The sequence below is a fragment of the Indicator indicator genome, chromosome 4 (genome assembly GCF_027791375.1).
Source record: "Indicator indicator isolate 239-I01 chromosome 4, UM_Iind_1.1, whole genome shotgun sequence".
Taxonomy (NCBI): Eukaryota; Metazoa; Chordata; class Aves; order Piciformes; family Indicatoridae; genus Indicator; species Indicator indicator.
In genome coordinates this window covers 36,095,851-36,120,394 of record NC_072013.1, presented here as the reverse complement: position 1 = coordinate 36,120,394, position 24,544 = coordinate 36,095,851, and the positions used below count along the sequence as shown (strand labels likewise).

The window sequence follows — 24,544 nt, the reverse complement described above, 5'->3', positions numbered from 1 at the left end:
TTGTACTGGGCCATGTCATGGCCCTACCATGACACAGGCCAAGTTGCATTGTCTTAGCCCTGGTGCTCTTCAGAAAATGCCAAACCTCTGTGGTTGTCTGCACAAGTCTATAACCACTGCACTTGCCTGCATTTTCCTCCAAAGAGAGAAAGAGAATCTAGAAATGTCAATATTCCATTGTTGTCTGGAAAAAAGATACATACACACTTAATAAAATACACAGTTCCTTTGGGTTAGTTTCACATGGAAAAAGATTTGCTTATGGTGGAAATTTTTACTGAAATAATCTTATGAACACTTACCATCTTTGTTATTGATGTAATTTCTTCTAATCTCCTTTATTCAATCCATATTGCCCAGAATTTTTAATTTAAAATACACAACTTTGAAGGCCCTAATATGTAAAACATTTGCAAAACTTCTATAGCCTTTGTCGTGCTGACATTGAAGGACTGAACCTGAGATCTTTCTTTGGTTTTTCTGGTTGTTAATTTCTAATGCCATCATTTTGGGGTGGGGGTTCAATTTTACCATTTCCATTGTCCATCTTAACAGCTGCTGATGGCCCAGGAGATCGATTCATCATAGGAGAGTCCCAGGCCGGTGAGCAGGTGAGCAGTTTCTTTTCTCCTTCGTTCTTTTTAATCTATTTTTCTTTTGTAAGATACTGCTTTTTATTGTTACAGTGCTCCAAAACTCAATATTCTTGGAGTTGGCATGAAGTAGGACACAGCTGTACCTAGCCTCTTGATGTGTGCCTTGGGACATGATTTCAGAAAGTGAGGTCGTACAGTTACATAAGGAACAAGGATATCCCAAAATACTTCAGAGCGTTGTGCTGACATATCTGATAGGAATGCATGCAGTAATGTTCTGCCCTAGCACCATGTTAGAGGACATGCGGTCTCTAGTGGCATTACAATTCATAAACAGAAAAGCAAGGTTTCATCCCTTCTTGCTGACAGATTTTTAAAAGGGATTTCAGCCCAATAATTGTTTCCACAAGCTGCTTGCATATTTCACACTGATATTTGCAAAGCAAAGTGTGAGAATTTTGTATGGCAATTTAATGGTACCTGCTGCCTTCTTTTCAGGGGAGCAGGGGTTAACCCAAAGTATTTCTCCAGCTTTTTCAAGCCCTGGGTTATAATTCTGTGTATCAAATGTGAAATGATGCAGAAATTGAATAAGGAACAGGCAAACCAAAGGATTAATTGGTTTTAATGAGGATTTTCCAGTCTGACCATTTTGACTGCTAAGCAAGAAAGTCTCAGATAAAATAGATGTGTTTCAAAAGTTGTTTCAGTATTTTAAGCATTACCAGTTGGATTGTTACATTTTATAAGAACAGTGTTGAACTGCTTCTAAGTGTATATTAAACATTTAATTTGAATAATTGTGATAGATACAGAGAAGTGTGAAAATAATTTTCGCTGTATTTCCCATCCATCATCATGATTTATATTTTGGCATATTAGTTACCTTCTCCATGCTGAATCCCTTCTATTCAATACTGCATTAAATAGTAGAAAAGGTCAACCAACTAATTTCACCTGCCCTGGATTTTTAGCCCTTCTGTATGCATTTCAACCATTAGCGCAGAATCTGAACGACTGGCACCTATTTCTGTAACCCTTCTTGTGGTCACTGTAAAATAGCAAGAACCAGCAGAGCAACCTGATGAATTACTGCTGCTGTCATTATTCACTTGTCATCGATAGTTAAAAAGTACCACAGCACAGGGGTGCTTAAAAACAGTCCTGTGGAAGCTGGGTCTAGTGGGGAAGAGACTGCCTACAGGTCTGACACGTTTCAGTGTCCTAATCTACCTGTCTTAATTGGCAGGTTTGTACAAAGGGCAGAAGTGCAACTGGGAGCTTGCTTCTGTCCTGCAAAATTAAAGAACTCACAAATATCCCTCTGCAGGGACAGTCTGTCCTCCCAGATTAATGGGAATGGAAAACCTTTCTGGTAAGGAACAAAATTGAGTGGGAGGAGGCACACAGAGAGAGGATAATTCTGGAAGTACCAGTGATGAGAGAAAAATGAGGCTGTTGACCTCTGAATAATTGGTCAATGTTTTTTCCTTTGGCCAGCACATCTTCAGGTTCATATCCTTCTCAAGAAACTATTTATAGCCTTGGAAGGTTCCTCAGTCTCATTTCACCCTTCAGTCACTCTCAGCAGCAGCATTCTGCTTTTCATGTTACAGACCAATTAACAGAATGATTCACAGCAGGGAGTTCAAAACAGGTTTGGATTTGGCTCCTTCTGCAGGGAAAAAGGTTATGTAAATGCTACGTTGAGAGGAAGAAAATAGGACTGAGAATTGCAGGGAGGCCATAGAGCCAGGTTGAAGATTTCTGCATCAATTTGTGGATTGTGTATTATTTTCTGATTTCCATTTCCAGATGGTTTGGTTTATGGTAACAGCCATTGTTTTATTTTGTATTGAGGAAAACTTTCAGATGGTATTCTGCTTTTGGGAGACTAGGGCACATTTGAAAGTCCCAGTCACAAGCTGTCCACAGGATCTCTGTGTGAAACACTCAGCCGTGGAGGGCAATGATTTTTTCCCTGTTAATCCTGCATAGCTGGAGCTTAGCATTTCCTGGAAGGCTTTCTGAAGATGTTTGTTAGAGGCACCGTGACTAACCAGCTATAATATAGGATGGAAAAGAGACACCTTTCACCTTTCCCTTAAATTGGGCCTTTTCGCAGCAAGGAGCATGGGTCATTACAAATCATAAAGAAGAGGGGTAATCATGACCAGGAAAAAGGTGCCCAGAGTGGGAACTGTGCTCAATAGATTACTTCTGGGTTTTATTCAGTGACTAACAGTTACCATCAATGATGGGAAAGAACAGAACTCAGCACTGCCCTATCCCACGTAAGTGTGAGATCTCAAAGGCCTTAAAAGAGCTTCTGTAAAATTGATGTGCATTAATACGCATTCCTAGAAGGAATACTTTTTTTGTCTTCATAGTCTGTAGCACACCCTTGAGATTCACACACAAATCTGATGTTTTTTGTTCATAAACATAATCTGATCAAATTCTCAAAGGACAGAAAGAAAATTAAATATATGATTAACCAATCCTAGAAGCTATTGTATCACAGTTTAACGTTTCACATCACTACACCTCAAAAAACTCATCTAGTCATAAACTCCAAAAGCAGAGGTAGTTATAATCCATTTTATCACCATAGGCCCTGATTTCTGGCAGGGTCCCAGGTGTTTTGTATTCTTTGGGGTTCTTAAGGCCCAAAAATTACATTTTAAAATGGAATAACTTTTTAATGCAATACATTTTTCATCTAGAAATTGTCTGTCACCAATGACATCAATACCTTAGTAAGTTCAAGCTGCCACTGGGTAGGTTTAGACTGGACATTAGGAAACATTTTTCAGGGCAAGAGAGGTCAGGCATTGGAACATACTGCCCAGGGAGGGGATTGAGTCCCCAAGCCTGGCTCTGTTTCAAGGTGGTTTGGATGTGGTGCTTGGGGCTATGGTTTAGGGGTGATGCTTGTAGAGTAGGGCTCTGGGTTGGACTTGGTGATCCTGAGGGTCTCTTCCAACCTGAATGTTTCTGTGATTCTGAGAAACAAAGTAGCTGGTTACATTACTTACGAACTGCTGGATTTCCATATATAGTGTGCTGGTAAAAGAAAACGGAAGAAAAACCAAACCAAACAAATGCACCATTTCAATCCTGGGGACCAGAGTACTCTGCAAAGATATTTATCCACAGAGAGCTGCAAGATTTTTGCTTGTGTAAGTCTCTAATGATCACCATTTAACTGTTACGTTTCTGAGACAGTAATTTGTATGAGCAAACCAGACTACCAACATGTTGCTTCTTCTGGGAGGTATTCTTGTGATGGAAATCTAAAGGGAAAATCTGAAGCCACCTAATACGTGACCCTATGAAAAAAGCCAGATCTGAAGCAGTGACGTAGTCCTTAAAATACACTGGAGTTTAGATGTCTGGGTATCACTACTATATCAAGAGTCATGCCACGTATCAGAATTTCAGTCATCCAGGATATTTCCTTAAATGTTAAATGATATGAGATCCTTCTTTTCAGCCCACGCAGACTGTGATGCCTGGCCAGGTGATGCGGGTTACAACCGGTGCTCCCATTCCATGTGGTGCTGATGCCGTGGTGCAGGTGGAAGATACAGAGCTCATCAGGGAATCAGACGATGTGAGTCAAGACTTGAAACTCTGTGTGTGCAGCAAAACAGGGTGCATGATACAATACCATAAATATGAAAGGTAGTCCTACAGAAACGCTCATCCCTTAATCTCAGAACCTTGAGGATTTTCACTTCAGTTTCTAGTGGCAATTCTACTCATTTTTTCAGGTTGTGATAACAGTACCACAAATCTACCTGTCCTGACACTGATTTTTCATCACAGTTCTTGAATGCTGACTCCAGTCTTTGGGACCATGATTTGAGTGAAAGCAAAATGCCTTCTGGAGATCCACAACTACAGTCCAATTTGAGTGCCTGGACTATTCACATTTGGAAATACAGAGTAGTGGCAACTGGACATCGTATTTCCTTTTTTTTCTCTTGAGTTCACATCTAGCAGTAGAGCAATCTTTATAGTTCAGGATCATCCTGAAACTCAGCAAGATGAAGACTTTCAAAGGTGTCCTAAAGTCACCTAGTAAGAAGAGGGAAAGTTTTTTAAAAAGCCATGCACTGAAATATTACAGTGCAGTGTTACTGCTGATGTAATTAAAATTGAGTGTGATTTTCTGTGGGAAAGTGAACTGGTTTAAGTGCTGCAAAATTCATGAGATTACCAGGGTTGCTTTGAACTATGCTATGAAGCTGGTTCTGTGTTGTCATAATTGGTCTTCTTTCAGCAAAGGTTGGGTTTTGGAGAATATGCCTTGTGCTCACACCTTACAATAAATGCATGTTTAGAATAAGGGGCTTATTATGGAACAGGGGAAGTAAGTGCCCCCCCAGACTTTTTTAGTCCATAACTAAGTTTCGTCTGTAATCCATTAAAATAAAAAAAAAATACTGAATTTAAGATCTCTGAAAACCAGGAAATGAATAAGGCTCAGAAGGTAGTCTTAACTGTTTAATTTGAGCAGATTTTCCAGCATGCCTGTAAATCATATTAGTGCTCTACCTTGCAGATGCTGCGCAATACCATGTAAAAATATGAGTACTGTAGTACTAATTCTGTACACACAGTTGGCTTAACAAAGTAAAATATGTTTTTTGATGAAGCACAGAATCTGTCTGTAGACAGTTTTGTCCTACAGTTTTTAGACTTCCTCTGTGTTCAGAGAATTCTTTTCAAATCTTAACTTCACTCAGCTGTGATTTGAGGACATCATCATGCTTGCCATCATCTGACAGATTTTAAGGCAAGAAGATACATCTCTTACTGGGACGACTTCCAAGTTCAATTTTGGAATGAAATGTGTGCACTTTTCTCTGCTCAGACTTTGCTCCTCTGCTGCAGTTGTGACACAAACTGTTCCACTTCACATAGCTCTGTGCTAGCACTGCGATTGAAGCTGGGGTGTAAGCAGATTAATTCTAGTGTTTAAAGCTGATGAAGACAGCGAAAACTGAAACATACTCTCATGATCCTTTCTCATGCCTTATTACCATAAGCGCATAGATTTTTGCATCTGATGAAGTCAGCAAGTTGTCTGGGCTGGCCTGCTTTCTAACAGAGAATTTACTGAGTCAGTCCTGCTTTGAGGTTACAGTGTGTGTGCAGATAATATCTCCCCATAAAACACACTTGTTTTCACTGCTTGTTAATCCTTCCAGGAGCCTTACCAAGCAAGTTTGCTCTAGCTGCTGCCCACCTCATCATGAGAGGATATTTTTTCTTTTTAGTGTTAAGAATTCCTTCAAGACTGGGATTTAACTGAAATATCTAGCATCTGAAAAATGTTCTTCTGAAAGGACAGAAAGTACTTTCAAGAGGAGCTCCTTGACCTCTAGATATGGCAGCAGTACTTAAATATCATAGCAAGCATTCCCCAAATGACCGTAGAAGTCACAGGACTGAAAGGAATTACATCTACCCAGGAGGAGGAAAAATTCTCATCAGCTTGTAAAATGCACAGTCACTGAGACAGTGATCCTTGAAAAAGTGTGTCTACACCCTTTTTATTTTGAGCTTTAATGTCATAGGAAACAGGAGGCCAGTGTGATCAGCCAAAACAAGAGAGAGATCCTAAATCAAGACCAAGGATCAGTACGGATGGTGGCTGTGAACAACCATCAGAGTAAACCACTCAGACATAGTTCAAAATGTATTACTACACAACAAGAATTCTGCCTGATACATACCACATGGAAGATATTCTCAACATAATGCCCTATCTCTCTGAAGGCCCTACCTCTATCCATCTTGAATTATCTTGTGTTCCTAAAGTCTTCTGGGATGCCCATCAATTCTGTAAACACATCACCATGTTGTCCCCAGTCACACTTTCCACAGTGATTTTCAAATCTAGATTACTGAATTTCTCAAAAAGCTGGATTTTTTTTCTTGTTTCCCCTAATCCAGGAGTCCTAAACAGGACCTTTTCTATTACTGTATATCATTGGTGCTTCTTTTGATTCCCTAGACACTTCCTAGCTATCTTAAATGTTATCAAAGACATGGAAAATTTACATCTTCATGAGTGGCCAACTATCCCCAGAGTGTCATAAAAACAAAATAATTCTTAAACTACTGTTGCTCCATATATTCTTTACAAGCCTGAAGTGTCTTTTACAGCTTCAGATGTGGGATAAGGGACATAGAAGAGCATCCTGAGCACCAGCACAGACATTTTCAACACCAGCAGTCAAAAATAGTCTCTCCTCATATACCAGAGGAGCAAGTATAAAAGAAACAGAATTTGCATGAACAGCATATGCTAAAGTAAAAAAATCAGGGGGGTTTGTCCTTCATTTCCTGGTTTTCAGGAGTTTAAATATTTTCACAGTAAGTAAACAGAATCACAGACAGTAACAACACATTCAGTGCTTCTTACTTTGGGGTCTATAGTTTAAAGCACTTAGTTTGAAGTCAGAAAATGCAGTCTGTGTAGCCTTTAAGTCCCAGCACTACTGTCCTTGTGACAATTCCAAATGACAGTGATGTCCTGTGTCTGTCTTGAGATATTAGTGTTTGACTTATTACTTTGAAATACTCAAAATGTGAAGTAGTACATATTAACACAAAACCAAAATCTGTTCCAGTCTAAGGGCTGCTGACAGCCTGACATTAACCCCCTTATAAATCAAATATTAGCAATATAGGTCATGTGCCATTTGTTGGCGTTGAATGAATCACCAACCATTGAAATTCTAATGAAGGAAACACAAATATTAAAGCAGACATCAGACTTTTCAGGCCACTCTCTCTTGTTGACAGTAAATAAACACGATGAATCAGTCTCTTTCTGATTTGTACAAAACTCTCAAGCAGGAGTTTCCACTGCAGTAATCTACATGCAAATCCTGACACAGACCATGTGGCTCCTCCCCACCTTTCTGTAGATGCAGTGGCACATGGTCTGTCAAACCATTGCTTCTGCTGGAAGGCTGGCTTGGACATTATTCAACCAGCTCAGGCTGACTGAGAGGAGTAGAAAGAATTCACTTGCTATGCTAGAAGAGTAGACAAGCATAGAACATGACAGAGGAAAGACACATAAACACAAGGATTATTGGAAAAAAAAGGAAGGTAGAACTATATATTCAGTGCAGGTCTTTCTTTGGTGAGCTCATCAACAACATAATTCCTTATTTTTGTTCAGTTTTAGCACACATTGTATCACAGTCTTGACACACAGATCAGGAAAACAATGAGGCTTAAACCTTAGGGTCTTTGAATAATGAAAACTGTGAGCTGTGTAGACTTCTGAGAAATTAAAACTGATTAATCTTTTTTTAATAGCCCGACTGATCATAGTTTTTCTATTTTTGTAGGGCACTGAAGAACTGGAGGTTCGAATCCTTGTGCAGGCTCGACCAGGCCAAGATATCAGGTCTGTAAACAGCCTACTTTCTATACAGTGGTTTCGATATCTCTGTAAGGAAGATAAGGGATGATGATTTTTATAGTCATTGTTTGACCATGAGTAGTATTGACATTTGGACAGTTCTGACTAATGAACATCTCTGGACATTCCCTGCCTGGAGGAATACCAATCAGGGAAGGGTACTGTCAATATCATACTGATTTTCTTTCATTTTTTTTTCTGTCCTATGATTTTCAGACCTATAGGACATGACATTAAAAGAGGTGAATGTGTGCTGGCTAAAGGAACCCACATGGGTCCTTCTGAGATTGGTCTCTTAGCAACTGTTGGAGTAACTGAAGTAGAAGTTAACAAGTTTCCAGTGGTTGCAGTCATGTCAACAGGGAATGAGGTAAGAAAAGTATGTTTAGAATCAAGGTCTGAATTACCGTATCTTCTTCAGGACAGGTATAATGTTTTGGGTAGTGGTTTCCACCCTGTTCCCAAATAGACTCCCTAGACCTGCAGCTTGTGATGCCGTGAAGTGTTTTTGTAAGGATCAGCCTGCAAGCAGCTGCCTTTGTTTTCTGCCTCGAGGGCTCTGTCACAAGTCTTACACACTGTCTTTGCCAAAATTCTGGTAATGCATTCAGTTTTCACCAGCTGCTTTCTTCCTGCCAGCAGGGGAGGATCTGTGGGGTAGTCAGGGTGGTAATTCATACTGCCAGTCATGACTGGCAGAGTAATTGCTTTTGAGCAGCACTCCCCTGTAGCTGTAGTGCCATCAACCTGCTTTTGAGAACTGACTCCTACTACCTCACTGTGCCTCACTGTAGTGCTGTGCCTTAGTGTGCTGCTTTTATGAGTACCATGTGCTGAAATCCAAACAATGTTCCCTTGGTAGAACTCCAGACCAGCTTGTAGTTGCTTTTTCTTAACTGCCTCAGAAAAGGCAGGTTTAGGATTAGTTTTACATGTATTGTGGGTTGACCCTGGACAGCAACTAAGCACACACGTGGCTGCATGCTCATTCCTTCCTGCAGCAGGAGAGAGAGAACAGGAAGAGCAAAAGCAGGTTGTGATCAAGTCAGTTTAAAGACAGCACAAAGTTTTACCTAGAATTTTGACTGTCCTTGGAGATAAACTTTTTGAAGGCCAAGCACAAGCATAAACCAAATAGAGTACACTGAATTTTGAAAGATTTTGAAAATTTTTAATATACTGAATTCTGTCATCTGGTCATATCCTTGCAACTCCCACAGCCCCGGAGAGGGTTACTCTGTGACTGCTGGGTACTGTGAGTGCCTGAGGCCAGCCATCTGGGACAGAATCTCTCCCAACTTCATAATATAGACAGGGTCTGGCATGCAGGAAATGTTATCTAAAATCTTGCAAGGATTACAGGTGATGATTTTCTGCATAGTGTCTTCTGTATGATTTAGTGTTCTTGTATGGCATTAAAGGGTCCTTTGCTGATGTGGGCACTCTCTTGTATCATGAGTTTTAAAGTGATCCCTCACAGCTGGTTTCTTAATCCTCCTGTGGAAGTCTTCACAGAAATATTGCTACTAGTCAAAGCATCTGTGTGAGCTGAAATTCCCCCCCACACCAACAATAACCAGGCTAGCCCAGTCTGGAAGTGAATGAAAGCTGTATTTACAAGCAAAATCTACAATCTATGATGAAATGCAAGGAATATGTACAAATATACAAAAGTCACAACATTTACAAATATATACAATTAACAGAACAGCACAATCAAGATCCCTTTGCTTCCCCCCAAAGGGGACCTTTCCCAAGGGGCCTCTCTCCCAGGGGCTTCCCCCCCAGACTCCCCTGGCAGAAAGCAGAGTTAGCTAAAGCACAAAAGTTAACTTAGCTGCCAAGGTCAGTGTGTTATCTTCAGCCAGAAGAGAAGAAGAAACAGCAGCTAGACAGCCCAGCAAGTTGCCCCGACTTTAGACTGCAGACTCCCCACTTTGTTTTGAGTAGTAGTCCTTAAACATTTCTATCTAATGGAAGTATTTAGAACAATCATTATTTTGCTTTCTTACACCCAACAGTGACTTATTTACACTCTTTCGCTTTCTTTGCTTGAACTTTGCAAAGAAAAATTAAAGAGACAGTTTCAAACCATCACAGCATCAAAATTTAGCCATACTCCACTTTGAGTTATTTTTACATTACTATCTAATACTATTGCTCTAATTTTGGCAGATGCATTCTTACTATTATTATTTACCTCCTGTCAATAGAGTGCTGCCCTTAACAGGTATAAAATATATGTTTACCTAGGTATGTTTTGAAGTTTAATTTCAAAAATGTGCAACATGTAAGAATATTGCCATGATACCACTTGAGAGAAAGCTTTTAATCCAAACCAGTAACTGATGTAAGAACCAAGCTTTAAGCTTCTGTCTATTACTCCAGTGCAGATTATTTGTATTAAAAAGAAAACATCTTTGTTGGCAAATAGACAATAACTTAGAAATTTCTTTTGATACCTTTAAATCTGGTTAGCTACTTCAGTGAGGTTCCTTTAAAAGCATTTAAATGGAAGCTATAACTTGTAAACTTAATGTTTGTGTTTTGATTTCTAATGATTGAGTTAAGGCAGGTTCTCTTAAAGAGAAAAGAAGGCTTTGTAGACACGAGCCAATAAAAGCAAACAAAGCAAGATGAAGGATTGGACTAAACAATCACATTGCAGATATTATTCATTTAAATTCAGTAAAACACTTTACCTATGTACTGTATCATAAGTGTGTGAGAATGTCCTGTCCAACCTGACACATAAAATTTTCATTTGCATAAAGGCACAGTATTCCAGGGGCACTGACTGAGACTGTTTCTGGTTTTGTAGCTACTGAACCCTGAGGATGACCTCTTGCCAGGAAAGATTCGGGACAGTAACCGTTCAACTCTCCTAGCTACAATCCAAGAACATGGCTATCCAACAATCAACTTGGGAATTGTGGGAGATAAGTAAGTGCCACTTGTCTTAGTAAAGATGTCACTTCATATTCATGTGATGTGCTTGATGGCATCTGTGGAAAAAGAAATAGCGGAGAAAATGTCACTCATTGCAAGCCTCGCAGTATTGTGGCAGGGCACATCTTAGGACAGATATTTTACCTTTTTCATGAGAGAAATAAGTAAGTCTATTCTGATAGTGAGAGAAGTCATTTGATAACATTTTTATTGAGTGGTGTTTATCTTGATTTGCCTTCTGTTAACTGGGACATCTATTACTGCTACAAATGGAATATATTGCTGGAGTACCATCATAAGAACCATACACATGTAAGAGGAGGCAATTCTACAGCAACTATGCTTTTTATCTTATGCAGTGATAGGAGAAAAAAAATTAATTTAGAGTATAAAGTTTTGTCAGATTTTAAGTAGCTTCTCTTTTGGGAGAAGCCCACCCACTCTCCTGGATGTCGCTCAGTATTTCCAGAAACATGTCAAAGAATTTAAAAGAATCAGGTCTTTTCTCCCCTTTACTGGTCTCTCTCCTTTGAGTGCCCTGTATTCAGTCTTTCTGCCCATCTGACAGTGATTGCCTCTTGTTTCCCAGTGGTAGTGAAATCACATCTTCTGTTGAGAGCTCCAGGATAAGTGATTGAAGCATTCAACCTTTTGTCCTTTGCAAGACTGTCTGTCACCCATGGCATGAGTTTCTCAACATAATATTTTCTCAGTTGATTGAGCCCCAAAGGCTTTGAACAGGCTTTCTTGTTTTGGGTATCAAACCACCTGGCAGACTCGGTTCAATGAGGAGTTGTTCGGGCTCACCTCTGTGTGTTTGATAAAAAGGGTATTTCTTGTGGGTAGGTAAAACTGAGGCCAGATTAGGAAGCAAAAAAGGGAAACGGTGAATTTCAGTACCTACATTTCACATTGACTGATGACAGAATTCCCAAGCAGGGAGCAAGGTTACTGCTAGGGAATAGTTCATTTCAAAGCCAGTCTCCCCTAATGCAGGATTCAATAAAAAAACATCAATATCAAAGGCCACCTGCATGACCAAAAGTTACTACTGCTGTCAGCAACAAATGACATGCTGTCACTGACACTGGATTAATCCAGTGTAAAAGGTGCTCTTCCCCTGAGCATCTTCCTGGTAGCCCCTCTGGCAAAATGAGAATGTAAAGCTTTTTTGTTCTTTATGGCCTTGTCCTAACCAAGTTTTCAAGTTGAAACCATCAAATGGAGAGTTTAATTTAAGGTCATTCTGCAAAATTATAGCCATATACTCCACTGCCTTCAGGGATTTTTTTTCTGTAACCTCCTAGGCATGGAGTGTCTGTGAAGATAATTAATCTTGAAAGCTCTTCGAGATAATTGTAGTGAGATTTAAGACCCAAGATAATTCTTTTACTTTTCTATATTTTTTTAACAAATGTTTCCTGACTCTTGTTCAATTCTTAGATGATAACTAAAAAGCAAGCACATATATCAGTCAAAAACAGGCAAGTGTCTGCAGATTTGCTTTCAGTTGTGAGAGAGGGTAGTACTTTTGAATTCTCCCCGATAAAATGTTCTCTTATCTTGAGATAGAGTTACCTTGGAGAAGGTAGTAGGAGTTCTTTTTAAACTTTTATTTTCATGCCTGGGGAGTAATTTCTGCCAAGGTAGTTACTGTAGCTCATAGAGTAGAAATAATGAGCCTCCAATTGTAAGAGTGATTTTTGTGCTTTGCAGTAAGTTTTGAAAGAATAATTCGGTAGTTTTAACTTAGCCAAGAATCCTCCCAGCCTGATACCAGGATGTCATCTCAAGTCATCTTCTCACACTCACATGCTCAATCCATATATTTTACAATGCATCTGCAGTTCTGTTTCAGTCAAAGGGAAAATCCAAATATATAAATTAGTTTGATAATAGGTATGGTATTATTTCATTATCTATCAGACTGATAGGACTGATTTGCTGTAGTACCATGGCACTTGAACAAAATTAAGGGTCTTACTAGAGAAATCTTATGAAGGGTACAACTTTGACATTTTAGTTAGCATATTTATCAAAAAAGGTGAACAAAGCTTCAGTGTCTGTTATGTGTTTTTTTCTGTTTCTTCCTGTTTATACGTTTTACATCGAGGAAATTTTACTGCACATGGTATGGGACTGTCGCTGTGCGCTATAAGCATTGACTGGAGTTTGAGAGAGTGGCTAACAGGGAGCACAGCTGAGTATTGCTGTTGCTGCAGTGGGTCAAGTCTTTTAACAAGAATGGACATATATACATAGCTAATATTCAAGTGCAGAAATTGTTCTAGAGTATAGTATTTGCAAAGACAAACTTAGAGGTAAGTATTCCTTGTTTCATTTCAGAATGTGAATCACAGATGTGTTTAGGTAAGAAAATTGCTTGTCCAGCTGCTTCAAAGCCAAGGACTGTGATACGTGTAAGCACGTCCCTGCTTAGAATGTGTAAAGATGGGGAAGCACAGGGAGTGTTTGTGGGTAGCTGCAGTGTAGTTAGGAGCACTTTAAAAATGCCTTTGTTTATTAATCATAATTGAAGTTAACTTATGAAGTGGCCACTCAAGTCTCAGTCTGTATTTTCAGTTGAAACCAGTATTTCATTTCTTTTTGGAGCATTTTAACAGTTTATCAGATTGTTGTTGTTTCCATTCTCATGAATTGTATATAGTACACAATATTAAAAAGGAGAAAAAGCATGTCCAAAACATAGATAAAATCTACTGCTGCAATCCTAGAAGGAAGCAAGAGGAGAAAAGAAGGAACCTGAAAAAAAACATGCAATTGAAGTTATGGCTGGCTAGAAGACATGTTCTCTGTGTTCTTAGCACATAAAACCCAAGCTGTTTGGAAAGCACACATCTCTGGCTAGACATGGAAGGCAGTTCAGTTTCAGAACTACTCCAAACACCAGAAACAAATGCAAGACCGAAAAACGAAGAACGCTTCTGATGTTTTTACTGTTGTGTCTTACATCCTTGTCCACATCATAGAATCACTTGCTAAAACTTACTAAAACACCTGGCCAGTTAAAACTGGTACTCCAGTGTACTTGTGAGTGTTGTCTCATATAACAAGACCAAGCTAAAAAGGCTTCTGATTTCATCTTTGCTTGTGGTCTGTGAAATTATTTGGTTCTTTGGAAACCATTGATAAAAGCAGGAGTTACATCTCTGATCTCTAGAATGCCATTAACTTATTTTTGAGGATATTCTTGTGTCTTACTGTTTCATTTGTGTTGTCCTTTGTATCTGCTGTTTGTTCAAAGCTGTAAAGTTTAGCCCTAACAAAATCTGCTGTGGCGTGGGCCTCATTTAGAAAGACAGATTCTTCCATTTTGATAGTTTTCCTTCTGTGAGAGACTCGCTTACTGAACTTGCTAAAGTATTTTAATCACAGATGTGATGAATTCAATTTTCTCTGTTTTTACCTTTGTTTACATGAGTTTACATCCCCTTCTCCGAATTTTCCCCCTATCTTCTAATTCCCTTGTGTATTTTCTGAGGTACATGTATAATATTAGCTTCTTACAGCTACATTTTCTTTTTTGAGCCTGTGATTTTACAATGGGGAAAGACTTTCTTTAGGAGAAAAATTTAGGAAATCAACATTATCTGCTCAGTTGCTTTAAAAATTAATCAGAATGCTTATAAAATCAGTAGCATATGAGGGCTTTTCTACATTAGAATCTATCAGTTTCTTGTTTATATGACATATTGTTTGACAGAGAGCTTCTAAGTGACAGGTAAACCCATTGAATATTACCCTTGCTATTATGACAGCGTTACTCTATGATATCCCTGATATAAGAACTTTGAAAGAATCCCTTCTGTTTTGAAAGGGATACTAAGATCTCATCCAAGGGTTTAGTCTGATGAAATTTTATGTTTGCCATCCAAAAAGAGGTTTAAATCTTTTGTACCTGTATGGGTTGCGTGTGATTTCCGGTATAATTCGGGTGGAACATCTGGAGTGAAGGGAGAAGAGTGGGGAAGCTGCTCAAACACTACAGTTTCCCATGCAGTATCAACTTGGCACCTATCATCCTGTGAGTTACAGGCAGAACTCAGCCACAGAATTCTAACCGCTCCCTGCAGCAGTTTCATGTCCAGCTAGGGTATGATCGAATACCCTGAGAACAGAACTGGGAGCATTAGTGTCATTTAACAAATAGCTGCAACAAAAGGCTTGCTGGAGAAAAGGCCTTAAATCAAATGCCACAATATGATTTTTTGCTGAAGTGACTTCAATTTGAGACCTGCTCAAGGAATGATGGTGTTATAAAGCTTGGTCATAGCCTAATGAACCCAGGAACACTGGGTAAGGATTTGGAGGTGATTCACATGTGGAGGTTCTCTTGTACATAATATTCTCCTTCTCAATTCTTGATAATCATCAGGGCAGACTTCATATGTCGTGCATGAGAAGGATGTCATAAATGAGGGATGCCCCCTCCTTGGAGATGTTCAAGGCCAGGCTGGATAAGGCCTTGAGCAACCTGGGCTGGTGGGAATTGTCCCTGCCCATGGCAGGGGGTTGGAACTGGATTATCTATAAGGTCCCTTCCAACCCCAACCATCCTGTGAATCTATGAATTCTATGAATATTGTGAGTCTGAGAGTACTCCTAGAAATTGAGCGCCTTCCTGGAGAAAGTTCCTGATTTTTGTGGCTGCTGTGTCATGCTGTCAGGAATGTTGATGAGTAAACTAGAAGCTGGAATCACTTATAAAATCTCAAAGTTTTTATATGTCACTTCCTGACACAGCAATCCCATTTTGAGAAACTAAACCTTTGTTCTCTGGCAATGGTTGGGAGAACACATGAGAGACTGTGACCATTTTAGGAAATGGCTATCTTGGGAAAACTGTCAGAGCTAGACATCTAGACTTAGAACCTGAGTAGTTTGTGGTATGTTTCCATTACTTTCAAACAACATTAGTATGCATCTGGTCTGACAGACCGTTTCTGTGATGACCTGTGAGGAGCACCTAGATATGGATTTGCAAGGTGACAGGATTTTAGATTTCATTTTAGTGGTGACCCTGTGCATGCATAACAGAATAACATAGTGGAGGCATACTGGCCCAGTCTTTGCATCATCTCCCTCAATCAGACAGGATCTGTGTGTGTCCAGAAGTGATTGTGAAGTTATAGACTACAGTTGCTACATGCAGGATCAGCTGAGCCTGGGCTGAGGACCGAGGATGGAGGATGGGTTTGCGGTTGCTAACAGTATAGGCAGCTGGAGTGAAGAAAGGGCTCAAGAGTTGCACAATGATGATTCATGACCTGGTCCATTTCAATCTTGAACATCTTTAGGGTTTGTTTTTAAGAGATATTTATAGAGAAGAATTTATCATTAAGATATTTTATATTTTATAGTTAATTGTTCTACATTTAAGAATATAAAAGCATAGATCTCAGGTTATTTCATATTAATTTTACAGAGGATGCTATCAAAATATTATTTCTTCCCAGTGAAACTGACTTGAAAGAAGTAGGCATAAAAGGAAATGCTGTCTTAATAAAATAGGAATTCATAGCACAGCAGTGTTTTCAGTAAGGTCCTGATAACAGTAACTTTCTCAGGTTTGGGCATTTTTTCTAATCCTGCCTCCTTCAGTAGCATAGATGGGTATGAAGTTTCTCATGAATGAAGTGGCATCTTTATTGACTGTGGAGATAGAAAATTAGGATAAATGCAGCCCTTTCCCCCTTGTAGTCAAGAAGGTGACATTTAATATGCCTTGAGACCCATTTCAATTAGCTAGAAAGTGTGAAGTAAAATGTTTCAGTGGGGTCTACCTCCAAGTATTTTCCCATTATCTGTGATCCTTCTTCTGAAGTGTCAGTGCTTCATTTTGTTTTATCTGAAAGTCAAGAATTAAGAAGTTTTTCTGTAGACTCTGCAATGAAAGATGAACTATACATTGTTGGCATGCCCCACTGAGCTTAAATCTCTCCATAACTTCAGTCTTCATCCTGGTGAGAAGCCTATGTAAACTTGTAACAGAAAGATGTTCCTGTGCACTCCCTTTCTCTCCCACTGGCTGGCCTTGCAGGGAGGAAGCATTTTCCCATGATGATATTGAATGCTCAGAGCCACCAAGGGGGACACAGCTGGGAGCCTGTCTCCTTCCCTAGCTCTTTATTATACCCCTTCTGCTTCCTTTACCCTCAGGAAGCCAGCTGTTTTTAAAGAAGAAGGGACAGAGAGCTTCCAGAACCCTGCGGAGCCAGGCGTACCAGATTGGTGAGCACTGTTTTTAACACGCTTGGTTCGCTGAGGCACGTGCATGCTCACAGGCAGGCTCGATGGGTGTCTGTCAGTGCAGAGCTTGGAGCACAGATTCTGGAGTGTTTGCCATAATGAAGCAAGTGATCTTTTATTCTGTCCATTGAGTAACACGGCCTTTTCAGTTAAGTTCTTATGCACCAGTGCACTGTAGATGTACATGTGGCTCCACGATGTTGGTAAAATAACAGTTCTGTTACTAGCACAAATGTTTGTATTACTCATCAAGTAGCAAACATCTTTATCCACCAAGGCTTTTCCCTTTTACAAGCAGAGCAAATGAGGAACAGATTTGCTTGAAGGTAGTAGTGGAGCACAACTCTAAGGAAGTCACTGTTACAGCTCTTCAGTCCTACCTGTATACTTGTTTTTCCATTATTGTACTGATCCTCTCTAAAGCAGGCAAACTGGAATGTTCATGAAATTTCTTACACTAGACACTTTTTCCTGAAATACTTGTACAATTATACAGTAGGTCTTACTGAGAGAGATGGCTTAATAATATAGATTGATTTACAGAACTTATCTTTTATCACAGACAGCCCAAAGGGGAAGGAGTGGTAACAGAGAGATTAAACCACCTGTCATTTCCTCCATTAACATACAGAAATATTAGTTTATGTAGTTTGATGCTTGTAGGAATTAAAAATAGGCAGAAAAGTAATGAAAAAGCTAATTGAAGGCTAGTACCTGAGAACTTCAGTCCCATAAGGATCCTTACTGAGGTTAATGGACCTGTGTGTATAACAAAAGTTTGGAGGGTTCTGTTATAGCTTAATGTTCACTTTGAATGCTGGAAGAAACAAGTTTCTCTACTCATTTCTGAATCCATCTGCCATATCCTTATCCTTCAGAAGACTTATTCTTGTTCACCAGTTTATTGTGCATGCTGAAGCCAGGATGTCATAAATTTAGGTTTTCCTTGTTAAACAGAACAAAGACATCAACCCACTAGAGTCTTGCACTATGCTCTACACATCCCAAAAAAACTTAATTGCAGTTATCTTACAAGAACCTGCAGTCTTTGAAACACTTTAGATTAATGTCAAGAATGTGATTTAGACTGTCTGCTTTATCAGGAATTGTTTAGAACTTGGAATCTATCAGATTCTGAGCAGTGCTGGAGCAAGCATCACAATCTCTTACAGCCCAAAGCATGAGCAGTAAGAAAATGTTTCTGCTCTCAGAGCAGGAGAATATGCAATGGGCCTTTTTTTACCGTACAAGCATCTTTGTGCTTGCAGGAGTGTAGTCTGGTATGATGGAGACAAATGAAGTTCTAGTTCTTTCCACTGACTAACAGCTAGCAAAAAATTTATTTGCTAAGCTCAAACAGGATAATCTTCTCTCTCTGATCCTTCTCTTCACTTATTTCTCATAAAATGTAGTTTACTTTTCATGGAGAATTTGTATTTTGTTTTAGTAAACAAAAATCAATGTCATATTGCATGTGACATTTTCTAAAAAGATTACTTTTTTTTTTAAGACATAGCTGATGACAAGGAATTTTACGAAGGCCTTCTTTGTTTTTTCTCTGACCTGTGACTTCCAAGTCATTTTTCTTCTGTAGACAGACATTTTTCCAAGTGACTGAGTTACAATTCTGCAAAAGGTGAATCTTTACAGAGAAGCCCTTAATTTTGAGGCACTACCTTCAGGGACTGCATTTCTGTTACAGAAACGCCCATACTGTGGTTCAGTAGCAGTTACACCAGTTTGCAGGGAGGATTAATGTACTTAAAATTAACTTAAAATTTATTTTTAAATCACACTTATTTAAAGCTAAATCAAAATGAAAACCTGAAATTTTGTGATACTGTCACCGTGTCAGATTTTGTAATACTATTTGCTTTATGTAAGCAATTGGTGCTAATTACATCAATCCTAATTTTTTGCTTTCAGTTATGTTAGTATAACAAATTCTCATATTTCATGAGTGCTCTGAAGGAGCCCTTCAGGTTCACCAGTGCACTGTCATTCTTACTGATCAGCAATATCTTTGGCACTGATTATTGTACTATGTGGTGTAATCTTCAGTCATGTTATTTCAACCCAGCTACAACTGTGAAACTCCAAAAGTGAAAATCTTTCAGTGAATCCATGTAGATTCACTTCGTTCATAAGAAGGAAGATAAAATCGAAGCTATTATCTTCACCAGTGAAGTCCCATCCAGCTCCTTGGAAAAACAAATGGATTTCTGATGTTGGGTTAAGGTGCATTGCCCACAGCCAGTAAAACAGACAGGGATTGTGTATTAATTAATGTGCAGACACTAGCCTGGATTTTGGGTGCATAAAGGGCTCATGGATTAATACAATGGGTTAGTACAGCAGCCGACGACAGCTGTTACCAAAACTTTGGGCCTATTCTTTCAGCAGTGATGAAGAAGATCACTGCAGTTAACCCTCAAATACTTGCAGATGGATGTACACAAGCAGCAGGCAAGAGTGCTGTACCCAACCACCAACAATGGAATGCCTTTGTGTTGGACTGTAGTACTTCAGCATCTGTCTTCTTCGACATGAGACCTCTTTAGATTGCACTCCCATGGCTGTCTTTTTTTCTAACCTCTCTGGTCTTTTGTCATTCTGGCATATACATAAGTGGGACAGTTCATGAAACAGTGAAGTAAAGTATTATATTGTCCAGATACAGACAAAAAGTTGAAGGCAATTAGGCTTCATGGTTACTTCAGCAGAATAGATGAAGCCCCATAGTCAAAGTCTCTTTGAGTTCATAAATGGAACATGAATAAGAATACTCTGCAAAATAGTGTTCTTATTTGCAGCAGCGTCAATTAAAGGAGCAGCAAAAAGTAACAAAGAAAGATTCTTTTGTGTTGCTATCAGATAGACAGAACTTACATAGTCATGTTGAATGAGCCAAAAGCTATACTTAATTATTCCAGCTTTCCTCACAAGCTGGCCTATATTCTTAGGGAAAACATACTGCATCTGTTCAAAGTGATCCAGGGAAATACCACAGAAGGTAGAAGGGAGAAACATTATGATAACATGATGGAATACCCTGGAGAATTTTGAAACAAATACAGCTTCAGTAGAGTGCCCATTATGTTCATACATACATCACCAAAATCGGACCATCTTCTGCTTTAGAAAACCACACTAATCAAAGCACAGAATTCCTGTTACATTCAATGCTCATTCGTTGAAGTACATTCATTGAAATACTTTGAAATACATTCATCAAATTACATTCAATGTTGCATGCTACAGAAGCTGGGTTTTAGTTGGCTAGACCTAAATGGCATCACTTCACTCTTCTGCATCCTGCAAATTGCTGATATGCAAAATACTCCTCTTGGCCATGAGGTGAGAAGTGCGTGACAAACTTTGACTTTATGCCTTCCTGCATTCACCCATGCTGTGACCTCAACTGAGTGAGCACAATTAATCGTAAAGGATCAAATCCATATCTCATCTTTCCTCAAACAGAAATGTCATTGAGCTCGGTGAGATCTCACTCTCTGTACAATATGTAGTCTCCTGGGTTTTTGATCAAAGTTTTACTTTGATAAAGTCTTTGTTGTTTTGGAGGTGTTGGTTTGTTTTTTGGGGGAGTTTGTTTTGGGTTTTGGTTTTGTTTGGTTTTGTTTTTCTGATATAAAACAAGGAGCTTGATTGGGATCTTTGCATACAAAGGGAATTTCTAGCAGGTCATTGTACCTTAGTTAAATCTTTTCTTCTTTTGGGAGATCTGTTTAGCAGAAGAGATACAAAACTAGCACAGACTGCTATTCCTAGTTTGCGTTAGCATTGCCAGAATGTGGTAAACTCAGGTTACCTACAGATGGCACATAGCCTTTTGAAGTTTAAAGTCAACTGTGGTAGTTCGGAGGAGCAGCTGGTGTACTTCGGACTTCAGAGTGGCTGATCTAGGATCATGGATAGCACTTCAGTTTCACTACGTGTCCAGGAATCTGTAGCTCCTCTGAATCTGTAGGAAGCCATGTCTGAAGAGGTAATTATTTCAGCATACAGCTGAAATACTTGAGATGCTTTCAAATAAAGCGGAGCAGTAGGCAGGACAGGTTGCCCAGCCCTGATTTCGTGCAGACACTCCTGCATGCATCTGGTGCATTATGGTGCATGCATATCTTTTTGTGTCTGTGTCCAGTAGATCTCCAAGCACACAGGGCTATCGTGATAACTGTGATGGTTTGCATGCATGAATTTTGCAAGTACAAGTTTCCAGAAGACCTGAGTTTATAACAGCCTGGGCTGATGCATAGAAGAGTACAACAATCACAACTGTCACCCAGCAGTAGTGGCTATATATGGCAATGAACAGCAAGGAATGGAAACAATTGTCAAATCATGAGGTTAATTGCAATGAATGAGACTCCTGTGGCAAAGAACTTGGTGGAAATGGTCTTAGAAATTAGTAGTGAACTCTGGATTTTGTACTATGTCAACGGCTTGATAAGTCAGTCCTAACAGTTGGATTTTACGGGGATCACTCATTTTGCTGCAGAGTGCTAGGTAATGCAGATCACCATTTGTTGTTGTTTGGTTTCTAAACTAAATTATAACACTGAGCAGTTTAATTGCATGTATCAGGCTGATGGTGTTAAGGGTTGTATCACAGAAAAGACTGACAGATTTGTAATTAGTGACAGTGAAGCACAGCAATAGGATCAACAGAAGTGAATTAACAGGCGTGGATTTCTATTTGAAAGAGAAAATTACACTGTCATTTAGGCGTACTTCAAAATGGCACTTACAACATAGAAAATTCTTCGGTCTTGACTGTACTGTAACTGTCTCTCTTGAGAGAGAGAAAGGAAAAAATCTGCCACGTCTCTTTTAATGAGGCTTGCATCATTTTCTTGTTCAAGCTTTTCAGCTCCTGTGTGTCTTTTCAGTTCAAAGACAGGTGGGCAATGAACGAAGTGCTGCATGAGAGTTTTCCACAAACCAGCTCTGATAATCAGAATTTGTCATGAATCTAGAAGGTGTTGCTAAGATAGTGGTACTGCAGCTCTCTCCAAGCCCTCTCTTCAAATTAATGAAATCAAGTGACTTGTCAGCTGCAATGGCGTTCAGCTGCCTACTGAATTCTACATTTGCTGCTGCCACTATACAACAGAGACCCTCCAACTAATTTCAAGATTTTACTGCTCATTCTTTTATATAAAACTGATTTAAAAGGATCAGGAAATGGAGATAGTGAAGTAGATACTCTGTTTCTCAGACTGGCAAAATTAGCAGAGACACAATGTCAATTCTGCACAATGTCACTTTGACTTTGAAAATCACCCAATGAAACAGAATAAATACTTTTGCCATCTGGGAATGAGAGTTCCTATCAAAACCTGCTGTACATTGATTAAGGTATTCAGCATTATATTTGAGCACCTGTTAAAGTTCTATCCATGAAAGAAAAAAATCCAAGAATGGCACTCTTACAGCACATTGTAAAGGATTTATCATAGTAATTCAGACCATTAGTCTAGCTAATCCAGGGTCCTGCCCCTAGAAGTGGCCAGGGCTTCAGCTTCTGATTCATACCTGTGAGTGTTTTTTCTCAGCTCCAAGATGATTTGTTGCAGGCCTTTTAGAGCAATCTTGTCCTGCTATGCTCAGATGCCAAAGTTATTTTGTCTATTCTTTCAGCAGTTACCAGACTTCAAGTATATATCCTATTCCATGTCGACCCAAAGGAGAACCTGCTCATTGTTATGCAAGAAATGAAGGGAGACGTAATGTCTTGTTACCTGATCATATCAAAAATGTGTTGTATGCAATTTGATTGATAACTCCCTGCATTAAAAACAAGGAAAATGTTTTCTGCGGTGTTGATTGAAGCAGGCAACTTCTGTAAGGAGTGTTCTGTGTTAATTGCAGTCATGGCACTACCAGCCTCACATAAGATAGAAAGTCAGACAACTGACAAAAAGAAATGTGCCAAATTGAGCAAAAAGGGAGAAGCCTTCTGCAAAGACAAAAGAGGCAATTCTGTGAATGTCTTTCTTCAGAATAAAACCCAAACTAGCATACTCATTTAATTTATTACAATAAACTGTCTATCACACCTTTCGTTTTGGAAGCATTAATATGTTTGGCGACTACAGAAAATATGTAGTACTATTGGATGGAGAAAGTTTTAGTGGCAGAATTTATGAATAAACATTTATGTAGATGGTAAAGAAAGGCATGTATTATACAAGTCATTCTACTGGATACAGCTAAAAATAATGCACCAAGTCCAGGAACCTTCAGCTTCTTACGTGACATAATAATAAAAAAAAAGTATGGTGAACTACTCCAGTGGCATGCCACCCTCATAAACAAAGGTGCAAACTGAGTCCTCACCTGGTTTGAGTTTGGACTTGTTTGGATTTCTTTTGGGGTTTGTTTTTTTTTTGTTGGTGTTGTTGTTCGGGCCTTCCCACCCCCACCCCCCCTTTGTTAAGTAATTTTCTGCACACATATAGGTATATATAGTTGGCAAATAAGTAGAAGCACTTTCATTCTATTTAACTTTTACAACAGTGAAATATAGACATTTCCTTTTTAATGTTCTTTCCATATTCTCAGACCACAACCAAAGGCAAGCACACTTCATAATCCATAAATAGGATGTCCCCAGACAGGTGCTCTTGCTACCTATGAATAACTTTTAAATAATTAAGAAAGATAAAATGAAACAGCCTGGAGCAAGTTCCAGATGAGGTCCTTAGCTGCATCACAACCTAATGAAAAAGAAAAGGCTGAAATCAGTCTTTGCCTAGTAATAGTGGCATGAGTATCTGACCGTTACCAAGCTTCTGGAAGGCCTGTATTGACCTTTTAATGAATACACATTCTTTGCTGTTTTCCAGTTTGCACCCTTATTAGCAAGGATTAAGGAACACTTAGCTCTTGAGAGACTTTTCCTATTACAAACTCTATAATAAGCAGTGTCTTACTACGTACAGATTACAGCTTAGGACAACAATATGAAGCAGTTGGTTCTGACAACCAACAGCAAACTTGCTTTTTCCCTCTTGCCTTCAACAACTAGTAAAGACTTTTCCTGGGTTTTGGATAAAATATTCCTGAGATTTCAGAAGGGGCAGCTGTCAAAATGTCTCTCTTTCCTAAAGAACGAATATGGTGATGGTTTTGCTGGAATCCATATCTGTTCTCCCAAAGAAAACAGAGTTCAGCCATTCATTATAGGCCATTTAGAGTATCCAAGAAACTCAGTATCTTAAAAAAGGAGGTCATGGAGCCAAGCCACTGTCTG

The 24,544-nt window shown here is 39.1% G+C and overlaps 1 protein-coding gene across 8 annotated transcripts in view; it reads left to right on the top strand.

Moving 5' to 3' along the window:
* Positions 1 to 24,544, top strand: part of GPHN (gephyrin) — a 296,879-nt gene that overhangs the window by 261,072 nt on the left and 11,263 nt on the right. For all 8 annotated transcript variants that reach the window (XM_054400806.1, XM_054400803.1, XM_054400804.1 and 5 more), the window contains 5 exons: positions 556 to 611; positions 4,093 to 4,212; positions 7,976 to 8,034; positions 8,266 to 8,419; positions 10,871 to 10,992. In XM_054400806.1, coding sequence (XP_054256781.1) covers positions 556 to 611; positions 4,093 to 4,212; positions 7,976 to 8,034; positions 8,266 to 8,419; positions 10,871 to 10,992 — 511 coding nt within the window. The remainder of the gene's footprint in view (positions 1 to 555; positions 612 to 4,092; positions 4,213 to 7,975; positions 8,035 to 8,265; positions 8,420 to 10,870; positions 10,993 to 24,544) is intronic.